At 57.5% G+C, this 12350-nt stretch overlaps 1 protein-coding gene across 1 annotated transcript; it reads left to right on the top strand.

The window, feature by feature from the left end:
- The first annotated feature begins 3349 nt into the window (after positions 1–3349).
- Positions 3350–5848, top strand: GALR2 (galanin receptor 2). Its single transcript, XM_068413493.1, has 2 exons — positions 3350–3690; positions 5068–5848. The coding sequence occupies exons 1-2, from the start codon at positions 3350–3352 to the stop codon at positions 5846–5848; spliced, it is 1122 nt and encodes a 373-aa protein (XP_068269594.1).
- The last annotated feature ends 6502 nt before the right edge of the window (positions 5849–12350 follow it).

Genomic DNA, 12350 nt, shown 5'->3' with positions numbered 1-12350 from the left:
ACTGCGGGATTGGTCCCCCCGGGGTGATGCGTACCCGGCCGGTGCAGGGCTGTCCGTGCTGCTGCGGCAGGCCCAGGGGAGCCTCCCCTTCCCTCAGCACCTTCCTGGGACACCTTGGAGCGGGCTGGTCTGGGCAGCCCTTTAAACCCACTCTCCTAAACTTCCCCAGGCCAAGCACTAGCCAAAATTTTCCACCTGCAGCCACAAGAGCACGTGTAAGGTGGCCGGGAGCACCTTTACCCCTTCTGATTGTATACCTGGGAAAAGAAGAGACCCTCTGTTGTTCTTATTTAAAAGCCCCTAATGCCCAAGTCCAGGAGCACTTCCCTGCAGCTATTTAAAGGTACAAACCTAATGGAAGCAGTTAAGACCAGGTCCTCTTGCACAAGGGGTTTAGAGATATGTCTTTAGGGACAAGCGCCAACCTGTTCTCTGAATACCCACTGTCCTAAACACTTCTGCAAACACAGCCATTAACACTGAGCATCACAAGCTGGTCCCATAGCTGCTCCCTCTGGGCTCAGCCCCTCCCAGACCTGTCCCTGCCAGCCCAGGGCTCTGCCTACCCTTGGGGCCAGTGAGGCTGGCTGCAGTTTGCTGCTGCCATGCTAGAACAAGCAGCAATTCTTGCTCCTCTCCCCTTCTGAGGGCTCAGCTATTACTTGTTTTTTCTGATTGCAAAGGTCTCCTTCCCTCTTGTGGACATGAAAGCTCAAAGAGGAAAAAGAAAACCCAAGTCCTCAAGCTGCAGCTTTCCGTTGCAAATCTTGTAAGCTGTTTCTGTCTGCTTTTGGTTTCCACCACATCTCCCAGGGTTCCATTCCCTGTCTAAACCAAACTCTGTTTCAGGATGATGCTTGATCAGTGTCAATTGAAGCATGTTTTACCAGCAACTGCTCCTCTCACGGTGATGGTGCCTCAGACAGACTTGCCACTGCAGCACCTGTGTTCAAATGCCCCAACGCAAACACGTGCATGTCCCACACCAAGGGACTTTCTCCAGTGGCAGAACGGTTGTTGGGTTTAGCACAGGCACGTTCTGCCACACCACCTTCCTCATATGCTGGCACAAAGCTTTGCTGCTCCTCTGGAGTCTGTAAGCAGGAGGCTACAACTGTCAACCGCTGGCTCGGTGCGTGGATTCCTGCAGCAGGGCTGGTTCTCCTCCTCCCCCAGGGTAGAGGGAGAGGAGGACAAAACAAACCTGTGACACCGTGTTGAGCAGAGCCTCTGGTGGGAGCCTTCCAGCGAGGTGGTGGATCTGAGCTGCCTTTGGTGTCGCCAGGAGAGCTGCAGAGAATAAATCCACTGAGGGTTACGGGCACCATGCACAGACCGTCCCTGTGCCACCTGCCCCTGCAGCCTGGGAGGGCTTGTAGCCTTACACCGTGCGTTTTCCTTTTGCTTTCGGCCACCCTTGGAGGCCAGATCCCCAGTCTGACACACCCCTGCCCAAATAACCCACCCATGTCTCAGGCCAGGAATTTATTTTGCAGTTTCTGGATGGGGGATCCCGCTATTAATCTTTGTGTACAAGGCTGCGGGTTGTGAGTTGCACTGCCATTTAGGAAGAAACTAGGTGTTTTCACTCATCTTTTTTAATAGTCTCACTCTGCAGCATGAGGGTAGGTCTGGCCTATCTGCGAGCTCACTGCAGTGCAAGGGAGACCAAAGACCCCACCAGTGTCTAAACCCAAATGCCCGTGCCCTGTTATGGTGCCCTGTTATGGGTGTTTGAAGGCACAGGGAGCGGGGGCAGTGAAAGCTCCCTGGGGCTGGGCTTTCCCCACGAGCCTTGCAACCTCCACAGCCATGGCTGAGGATGCAGCGCAGCCATCGCTGAGGGCAACAGTGTCTCCCCGAGGGTGTGTGACCAGTCTGGGACGGGGACAGGAAGGCAGAGCTGTGCTGCTGTGCCTCAGTACCTCCTTGTGCCCTGCGGGATGGACAGCTTTCCTCTGCGCTGCTCCTAATTGCCTGCTTTTCCCTGGGAGATAACAGAGCATCCTCCCACCAGAGTGGTGTATTCGCTTCCCCACGTACCTCGTCTGTGTGGCTGAACGGGAGCTGCTTTGGTGAGGCTTCTCGTGGGCTGCTGGGTGTGAAAAGGGCTCAGTATCATGTGGCGGTAATGTCACAGGGCTGTGACTGTCCCCCAACATCCCAGCACTGCTGGCAGGCTTGGATCTGAACATCCATTAAGACAACTGAGAAGCTGTGGAGTGAGTTACTTATAGGAGTAATTGATACATCAAGTATTTCTCTCTCCATAGGAACAAAGCAAAGGCAGCCTGCGGGTCAGATGAAATGTCCTTGGAGAGCTGATTGCACTGGCCAGTCCCGAGACTTCCATCTGTGAAGGATCTGAAGGATCAAAACAGGCAATTTTTCAGGCAGGAACAGACGACAGACGTGAAAAAGATTTGTTCTCGCTGCAGCGAATTACCCTGATCCCCCACCCCTGGGGAGCAACACAGATTCTCCTGCAAACCTGAGCTCATCTCTGGGGTGTTTCGGTGCAAGGATTTAGCTGCGTGCCGGGCAATTTGGGCACATTCACAATCCGAGAGGACCCCCGTTCCTAACAAACCATCCCGCCGCCCCTGGGGTTAGACAAGCCCCCTTCTAGTGACTGCTGCGAGGGTGAGCAATAAGGAAAACCACCCGGACACCCCATTGTGGCCGTCCAGCTCCATTTGGGGTGTCCAGCCCAGCTACCCCAGCCCCTTCCCAGGGGGTCGCAGCATCAAAGGACATTTTGCCCCAACGAATTTAGCTCCCCTGGAGCAAACCGGGGGTGTGGGGGTGTGTGCGGTATTTCTCCCGGCGGGGAGTGGGGCCGGGCTGGGCTCCCCCTCCCCGGGGCCGCGGCGGAGCGGGCTCGGGGTGCGATGTGCGGGGCCGGGCGGGAGCCGCCGCCCCGGAGCCCACCCCCCTCCACCGGAGCCCCCCCTGCTCCGCCGGCGGGAGAGAGGGAGAGAGCCAAGCCGCACCGCCCCGCCGGAGCTCCCCGCCGACCCGGAGGAGGTGAAGGGCGCCCAGTTCCCGTGCATCCCCATCCCGCACCCCCCCGGGCTCCCCGTGCATCCCCATCCCGCACCCCCGGGGCTCCCCGTGCATTCCCCCCACCGCGCCCCCGTAACCCCCCTCAGCTCTCCGTGCGCCCCGGCGGGTCCTCCTGCACGGCCCGTGCACACCCGGTGTGCTCTCCGTGCACCCCCCTTTCCCGTGCATCCCCCGTATGCTCCCCCCTGATCTCCCCGTGCACCCTCTCCGCGCCTCCCCCCGCGCATTCCCCCCGCACGCTCCCACCGTCCATCCCCGCTGCGCTCTCCGTGCACACCCGGTCATGAACAGCTCGGCGGCGGGCTCCGAGGCGGGCTGGCAGCCCGAGTCGGTGATCATCCCGCTGCTGTACCTCGTCATCTTCCTCGTGGGCACGGTGGGCAACTGCCTGGTCCTGGCTGTGCTGCTGCGCAACGGGCAGGTGAAGAACACCACCAACATCTTCATCCTCAACCTGGGGGTGGCTGATCTCTGCTTCATCCTCTTCTGTGTCCCCTTCCAAGCCACCATCTACACCCTGGAGGGCTGGGTGTTCGGGCCCTTCATGTGCAAGGCTGTCCACTTCTTCATCTACCTCACCATGTACGCCAGCAGCTTCACCCTGGCCACCGTCTCCCTCGACAGGTAGGAAAGGGGATGGGGGGGGTGTCCCTGTACCCTGAATCTCCCCCTTCTCTGGATCCCCCCTGGGCAGGAGAGGGGAGAGAGTCCCCTGGAGCCAAAGCCCCGATTGCTGCAACCTCCCCAGGGGAATCCAGGAGCATTTCCCAGTTCACGTGTGCAAGGAAATGCGACCACCAAGGATGGGGTCCAGCAGAGAGGGTTGGATTGGGACCCCCTATCCCCAGTGCCTAGCTGGAGGAGGCTTTCAGACCCTGAAGCTGAAGTTTATCCACAGGCTCTGGCAGCTGAAGGAGGGATAGAAAACCAGAGAGAAACAAAGTTCAGTCCCTGTGCAGCCCTGGCTCTTCCCAGTATGTGAGGAGAGAGCCCCTGCCCTCCAAACAGCCCACAGCAAAGCGGGTGAACCTCGAGGAGAAGACACCGGGATGTTTGAGCTGGGACACTGCTTTTCCTACCCTTCCCTGTTATTAGTAAAAAGCCCCTTTGTATCCCAGACCTGTCCCTTGTCCTAGTGACCATCCCAGCCTGGTCCAGGGTGGGTTTTAGTTGAGAAGCTCTGTAAAAGGCAGCCTGGTGCTCCTGCCTGCGCTTTGCCCCATGCTGGCTCAGCCCCGGGCTCCACAAGGGCTGGCGCGCTACTAACTGGCACTGAGCGAGAGTCAGGGAGCTCCTGATGCTGCTCTACTCAGTGCTCAAAACCTGTGAGACAGTGGGATGTGGAAAGTCCCCATAAAAGTCCTCTGGGAAAAGCCCCAGCAGCCCCAGAGCAGGGCTGGATGGGACCTGCCACCCCAGCACAGCACCACGCTGGCTGGAAGCCCCCCCAACCCTCCAGGAGCTCAAACACAGCCAGGGTCTGCCTCTCCTCCTGCATCCCACAGAGCTGGCAGGAACAGAGGTGTCGAGCAAGCACAGACTTGCATGAGCCCCTAGCTCTGGGCATAATTAAGGAACCAGCTAATTGTGGAACTGAAAACAGGTGATGTACTTTCACATGTGCCAGTGTGAGGAACAGAGTGTCTGGGGATCCTGGGGACTTGCTCCTGCCTTCATATCCTTACTGATGCTGTTGCTTGTGCCAGATGGACTGACCATCAAATGAGGATATGCTGGATGAGGGAGAGGGACAGAAGGAGACTGTCCCCGTCTTCTCCATGGGCACTGCTAGGAGCCGAGAGGGTGATGGGACAGCGGTGGGGGGAGAGGCTCATCCTCACCCCACTGGGACCCTTAGAAGCACCAGGGAATCAGTTGTGGGACTAGTTGTCCTGGAAAGCTCAAACCCATCACTTTTGCCCTTTCTCCAATCTGCTCCTGGAGCAGCTCTCCGTGCCCTCCCCAGGACTGCAGGCGTGTCCGTCTCCCTTTCCCCTGCAGGTATTTGGCCATACGATACCCCCTGCACTCGAGGGAGCTGAGGACACCCAGGAATGCCCTCATGGCCATCTGCTTCATCTGGGGGCTCTCCTTCATCTTTTCGGGCCCTTACCTCAGCTACTACCAGGAGTTCCAGTTGGCCAACCTGACCGTCTGCCACCCCATCTGGGAGATCTCCCAGCGCAAGGTCATGGACACCTGCACCTTTATCTTCAGCTACATCATCCCAGTGCTGATCCTGAGCCTCACTTACGTGCGGACTATTCGCTACCTCTGGAGGTCCGTGGACCCTCTCCAAGACATGTCGGAGTCCAAGAAGGCCAAGCGGAAGGTCACCAGGATGATCATCATTGTAGCCGTCCTGTTCTGCCTCTGTTGGCTGCCCCACCACCTGGTCATTCTCTGTGTCTGGTTTGGGTACTTCCCCCTCAATCATGTTACGTATGTGCTCCGCATCCTCTCACATCTTATCTCCTACGCCAACTCCTGCGTGAACCCCATCGTCTACGCCCTGGTCTCCAAACACTTCCGCAAGGGCTTCAAGAAGATCTTCATCTGCCTCTTGCACAAGAAGACAGCGACCAAGGTCCACGTGGCCCAGGTGATGAACACCGTCAGCACGCTGGAGGCAGAGCTCAGTGAAGTGACCCACATCAGCAAAGCCCTGCCCGGCCAATCCTCCCTGTGCTGCCAGGCCCCAGCCCAGCCCTGGGGGGAGGCAGAGCTGGTGGGACATCAGCAGAAAGCACATGGCTCCTTCATCACCTTCAACGTCACCTAGCAGGGCTTCTTCCCACCCCAGGCCTTTGCAGTCTCCCGCAGCATCACAGGCCTGGGGATGGATTACGTTTTGGGTTGAAATGTGTCAAATTGTACCCTTTTTCATTCAAATGCACCCAGATACAACTGTTAAAATGATGCTGCTGGCTACGGACGCAGCCAAGTGACCGACTGAGGATCCAAGGGCAGGATTTGTTTCCACCGAGCACTTGCTGAGAGCAGAGAGATCAAACCCCCAACTCAACTCCCATGTGTAATCACCCATTCCTCTGTCACAGACAGACTTACACCCTGTTGCATCTACGCCTGGAGCCTACTGAAAGCTCTAGTCCCTCCAACCAACACAGCATCTGGCTGGAGTTAGCGGGGTGCACTTTCAGGGACTTTTGGGAAGTCTTAGTTCGTTTGTGTCCCAGTTCACGTGCTGTGTCCCAGAGCAGCTCTGGCCACAGCCACATGGACACAAACCTGGCTCAGGTACGAAAATCTGGAGAGAAGCATAGAAATCAGGAGACAAACCTTCCTGGCATGGCCGGTGCTGGCTGGGCTTTCCCATCCCCCTGGGGCTCGTGGCTCAGGGAAGGTTTCCCCACGATGGAGTGCAGCTGGAAGCAGAATCCGTAGGTGAGACGAACGCCATAGCCCAAGTACAGGACCGCCCAGGGCATGGGCACTGGTCCACGCTGCTGACCATGGCTCATCCCTGCGCTTTCGGTGCGTGTGAGGCTCTGCAGAGGGTCCTGAGGTCACCGAGGACTGGGGGGGAGGGAGGCTGTTTGCTGGGGGAGCACAGACGTGGCCCCGCGGGAGAGGTTGTGCTGCCAGGGGAAGCAGAGCGGGACATCGGTGGGTCAGCGCTGGGGGAGGATTTTAATGCGTTCGGACAGCTTGGGCACGGCTCAGCAGCTCAGCTCGGGCGAGGTGCTTGTGGAGAGGAGTAAAGCAGAGCGCTGGCAATGCTTTCCTGTGGCCGTGGTGTGATACCAGGCAGGGCGAGCGCTAGGGGAGCCCGGCGAGCTGGAGAAGCCGCTATAAAACCCTCCATCCTGCATCCCGTGCTCCGCTGCCTTGAGACACCCCACAGTCCACAGTGGAGGAGAGGTGGGTGCTGGAGGGGTGGTGGGACCTGCTGGCCTGAGGCTTCCCTGACTTCCTGATGCAGGGAGTCAGGAGGGTGAAGGATGTGGGTTATGCCCGAGCACGTCCATCGAGGGGGGGTCAGTGCAGCACCCAGAACAGCCCTGCGCTCCCCTTAATGCAGCCGTACCCACGCACGAGGCTGACGTGACTCATGTGCCCACTGCAAAGGCTCCACAAGTGGCTGAGCTCTTCGATCCCCAGCAGCCGAGGGCTTTATTTAAAGACCCATCGCTTTCTGTACCAGAAGAGCATCACTGGAATAGGATCAATTAACTCTTTCGAAAACCCTGCGGCAGAGCACAGCCAGAGGAGGTGGTGAGAGCACACGGGAGCTGGGAAGAGCCATGCTGAGCATCCCTGCAATTCCCAGGTCTGTACCCCAACAGCACCAAGCACCCGTGAAGATCAGGTCTCTATAAATTGCCATTACTGAGGGTGTAAGGCTGTCTGCACAGATTTGCCTCCTTGTGAATCCCCAGGGCAGAGCTCCCCAGGACCGGGCCACGTTTCAGGAGGTTATTTCTATCCGGGACCCTGGCTCTCCCTGGGGGTCTGCTCCAGGGTCCGTGTCCTGACACAGCCCTCCTCCACACCGTGCTGCCCTCCACCCTTCCCCAGCACTTGCCTTTCTTCACAGGAAGCTTTTGGCTGTAAAACATTTGGTTTTTGCTGCCGAGTGTTATTATAACCAGATCTTCCTGTCCCCACGCAGAGGGCCATAAATCGGCCACTGCCTCCTATCAATAACCATTATGTTTAGCCTAGGCCTGCCCACGACATAAGTCACAGAGAGCGAGCGTATAAACAGCTCCATTACTTACATCCGCATTTATCTCCCCTGCTCGACCCTTCCCAGCCAGGGAAAGCATCGAATCAGCCACGCGAATGCAGCTAAAAGCCTCATCTTCCTCATGCCCTCATCCACCTCTGCTCAGAGAGCTGCAGGATCTGGCTCTGATGGATCCCCTCCACCACACCGAGGGGTTCAACCTCCTCTCCCAGACAGTTACCATCTCACCCTAGGGATGGAGATGTTGTTGCAGAGGTGGTGGGACACGGGAAGCCCCATGGAGCCGGCGCTTGCTTGCAAGCCCAGGTTGTTCCCTTCACGCAGGGCTGAGTTCCCAGAAAGGACAGGGGTTGCTCCCGAGTTCATCTTTTTATAGTGTTCACAAGAAAATAAAAATAACCGTCTCATAGATGTACAAGCCAGCCAGCAAACCTCAATCCATACATCATGCCCCAGCGAGGGGCTCAAAATCCACCCAGAAAGAGCCTTGTGGGAGGGGAAAGGAGCTGGGCTGGTACCCAGGTATCTCGTCTCACTGTGGGGTGAGAGCTGGGGTGTTGGGGGAAGGACCCGAGAGGAGGAGCAACCCCCCGGGGCTGTACTGGGGCTACTGATGCTCACCGTGACCCAGCACGCAGCACCCGGCCCCAGGGGACGCGTGGGGAACAGGGCCAGGTGGAGGGCAGTTCGGTTGTGCCCCCAACTCCTTGCTCCTGGTGCCACCCCTGAGCCAGCCGTGGGAAACACTGGGGCCGCAGCAAGGCCACCAACCTCTCAGACGCCCAGCACCGAGCTGTCCCCAGGCTGGGGGATGACTCCGAGCAGCAAAGCTGGGTCTCTGGGGACCCACTTCTTGCAGCCACGTTTATCCTTCGGCAGCAGCGTGGCCACCACGATACAGCCAAAGAAGAGGGAGGTGACTCTGATGGGCAGCTCTGACCCCGGGTGACAGCACTCGGGCTGCATGGGCAGTGAATCCCACCCTGGCGAAAGCAGGCTCACAACAACCAGCGGGAGAAAAGTGCTAAATTACAGTGGATTTTGTAAACTCAGTTTGTCTCCGGGCTGTTTTGGCATCATTGCAAGGGAAAGGAGGCTCAAAATAGCCCTAGCAGCTTAGAACCGTGACTACCAGCCAGAGGAGGAAAGGGGATGGGTCAGCTCTTGAAAACAGCTCAACAAAGCCACACACATTGCAGCAACATCACCACTTGCTGCTCCCCCTCGGCTCGGCTTCGCTGCAGGCAGCTGCTCATTGTGCAGCTTTGGGTCTTTTTGAGGAGCCCAAACATTGCTGTAACACCAACACAGCTAGCAGAGCCCTGGGACGCAAGTGCTGTCACCCCACTGCAAGGCTCATGTCCAGCCCTGGCAGAAACGCGTTTAGGAATAAATAATAATTTTAAAAATCAATGGGAAAAGGGGTGGGTTTTGCAAATCCCAGGGGCGGGGGCGCAGGCTGGGGGGCACCGGGCCAGCTTCACAAACAAGCTGCCGACTGCTGCAGGTACAACACGGCTGGAGCATCCCACGGCTCGTCTGTCACCCGCATCCGACAGCAGCAGTCTGGGCACTGGGAGAAGGTGCAAAGGACGAATAACTGTGCAAAACCAAATTACCACCGATGCAACAGCCTGCCCGCGGTGCCTTCTGCCCTAAATTACACAGGGGCCACCTCCTGCACTGCCCCAGGGGACACCCAGCCCTGGGCACCCTCCTAAGCACCCCATCTGCACATCCACCGCCATACCCCATGATCTGCCAGCACCTTCCCAAGCAAGGGCAAGGCAAGAGGGCAAAATAGGAAGGAAGCAAAGCAATAATGAAGTAAAGCCTTTGCCAAAGCTTGGCAGAGCCAGTGCCCCAAAGGAGAGACTCGGGAACTGTCTTCAGCTAGAGAGACACGAGAGCAGCACCACAATGCTGCAGTCGAACACAGAATCAATGCAAGTGCATGTGGACACGTGAAAGAGCCCATCAAGGGAAGGAACAAGCAGTTTTTCTTAAGCATCACAAGGACAGTTATTTGCAGAGACTTCCAGCACACCCACTAATCACATTTGGTTTGTGGTTTTGTTTTGTTTTCAAACACTTACTCTGCCAAATTTGCTCCCTCATATGACGAGGCAGCCAAGGGGTTGAGGCTTTTGAGCCTCCCACCCTCGTCGCTGCTGTACACAGCTCCCAGCTGCAAACTGCACCGGTAGCAGCCCTGGGCAGCTGCAGGGACCCCAAGCCAGTCCTCATCCCAGCAGGGTTTGACAAACCCCTTTTGCTGCCTCAAAATAATGGTCAGTGCCAAGGAAGCCATGAGAACAGGTAGCACACCCAGACCCTGGCACAGCCCCCCAGCCTGGCCCACTGCAGCAAAAAAAAACCAGAGAAATGGGGCTCCAGCCCCAAAACCCTGGGAATCTGAGACACATCCCCCAGCCTGTCCCCATCTGTATCAGAGATTCACCGTCAGCCAGAGAGGAACGGGAGGGGAGGGGAGGGTGTTAAACCCACAGGAGCCTTGGGGAAAGCGAAGGGGGAGGCAGAGGGTGCTCAGCCCCAGTGCCGTGGGGCAGCCCCAGGTCCGGTCTGTGGCCCCTTCCCACGGTCTAAGCATCGCTCAAGGCTCCACGCTCAGCTCTTAGTGGGGGGTGTGAAGTGCTCAACTGTGAGAGTGTTGGGATGGTGCTGGCTGCCATGATCGCTCTTAATTAACATGTTGCAAAGACATTCCTTACCATAAAAAGCCAAGGAGCATGCGGAGCCGTTCCCCAGTGCTGCGCAGCGTCGGACGCGACTCGGACACTTGAGGTCAGCCCGGAGGGGGCAAGCGGCTCCCCCTGCCCCCACCCCAAGGAAGGGGTGGCTCTGGCTGAAGCGTGCTGCTGCTCCCAGCAGATCTGGCTGCTGCAGCGGCTGCTCGGCAGGGCCGAGAGCCCGTCCTCCTCCCCACATTCATTCCCTGCACAGGGCAGAGGCAGGCGGTGTGGGAAGGGTTAGAACCAGGGTGAGAGGGAGGCTGGATTTAGGAAACAGGGACTGGGTGGCTCTACTTTCCCTTTAGGCCAGGAAAAACAAGGGTCTTGGAGCCATACATCCAGGAACAGCAGAAACCATCTCTTCCCCCAGGTACTCACCACCTCCAGCTCCTCATCGCTGCACGGCTGCCACTGAACCAGGTCCTCAGCACCCAGCAGCCTCTCACCCCCCTTTCTTCTCCCAGATGTAGCCAGGGCATCCTTGGGGTACAAACCAACCCAGCCAACTCGTGTTCCTGGTAATGGAGAGACCAGGAGGGAGCAGGACATTTTGCATCCCATTCTTTGACTGTATCTCCCCACCTCTGAGCTGAGCTGGACCAGCTCCTCACCAGCCCCAGACTGGTACAGCTTTCCTGGGGGAATGGGCTGACAGCAAAGCCCAGAAACACCTCTTTCAGCGTAGGCCATGCAGAGGCGTTCTCAAAATCTCCAGAGAACACGATGTTGTCCCATCCCAGACCCTAAGGGATCTCATACATTTTCTTTGGGCTCTGGTTAGCACAAGAGCACCATCAGCACAGCACCGCTCCCACACTAAAGCTCAGATGCTCCAGAAAGGCTACAGGCAGAGCTCCCCCCTTCCCTCCCCTGGCTTTGCCTGCAGCCGTTCCAGGTGAATCTCCTCACCCCGGGATCTGCTGCAATAAAACATGTTTTACAGCCTCAGCCTGAGCACAATGAATTCCACACACTCTCCTGGAAAAAGAAATTCAGATCAGACAGCTGCTGTGACAGAAACAACTCCAGAAAGATAGAATCCAGCTCCTTCTGGTGAATGTCAGCATGCACATCCAGCATACGATGCGAGCCAGCAGCGCTTTGCTTATGCTTTAAAACACTTTGTCCAGCACCTGCCAGGCTTCAGAGGCTCTTGGAGCTGGCAGAGGGGAAAACCAGCTAGTGCTGAAGCCTCAGATTTCCTCAAGCCTTTGAGATATGAGAGCAGGAGGGAAGGTTCCTCCTGGGGAGGGCTCCTGAGTCAGTGCTGTGAGCCTGCATGGCCAAACCCATGAAAAACAGCTGGGAAGGTGTGGTCAGGATTTGAACCCAGCAGCGGTCCAGCTCTGGGCTGGACAAGCCTGTCAAACCTGCTGTTTTTCAGGCATTTGCCAAACCACTGAGAGCAGGTAGTGTTTCAGCCCACGCTCAGGTCCAGGCTGAGGAGGAAGAGGTCAGGGGTTCAGAAAGGCCAGGAGCCACCCAAAAAACAGCTGCCTGTGGAGGCAGCGACAGCAGGACCTGCGTTCTCATCCAGGCTCTAACCTCCACCTCCCGTGTGACATGGGATGAGATGGCTCATCTCCTCTCTGCCCTTTGCCACTCAGCCTCTCTTATCCACCGGCACCATAACTGCCTGGGGCAGCCCCTTCCCAGGACGTGCAACCCTGACTTCCCCAGCCAAACAGCCCACCTCATGGCTGCGACACTCACCGCACAGAGCAGCCTCCCCTGCTAGGACAAGAAAAGGCAGGGTTGGGGGATGCACAACAGCAGAGGGTTAAAACGCAGCTCCCCACCTTGCTGCCATCTGTCCTCGC

This window comes from Nyctibius grandis, chromosome 15 (assembly GCF_013368605.1).
Source record: "Nyctibius grandis isolate bNycGra1 chromosome 15, bNycGra1.pri, whole genome shotgun sequence".
Classification (NCBI taxonomy): Eukaryota; Metazoa; Chordata; class Aves; order Nyctibiiformes; family Nyctibiidae; genus Nyctibius; species Nyctibius grandis.
The sequence above is the reverse complement of the archived record's forward strand: the minus strand, read 5'-3'. Positions and strand labels throughout refer to the sequence as shown.

What these genes read in the sequence shown, in the direction of transcription:
- GALR2 (XM_068413493.1), top strand. Translation starts at nt 3,350, where the DNA reads ATGAACAGCTCGGCGGCGGGCTCCGAGGCGGGCTGGCAGCCCGAGTCG. An exon ending in GCCACCGTCTCCCTCGACAG is followed by an intron (nt 3,691 to 5,067) that starts GTAGGAAAGGGG and finishes TTTCCCCTGCAG; the next exon opens with GTATTTGGCCATACGATACC.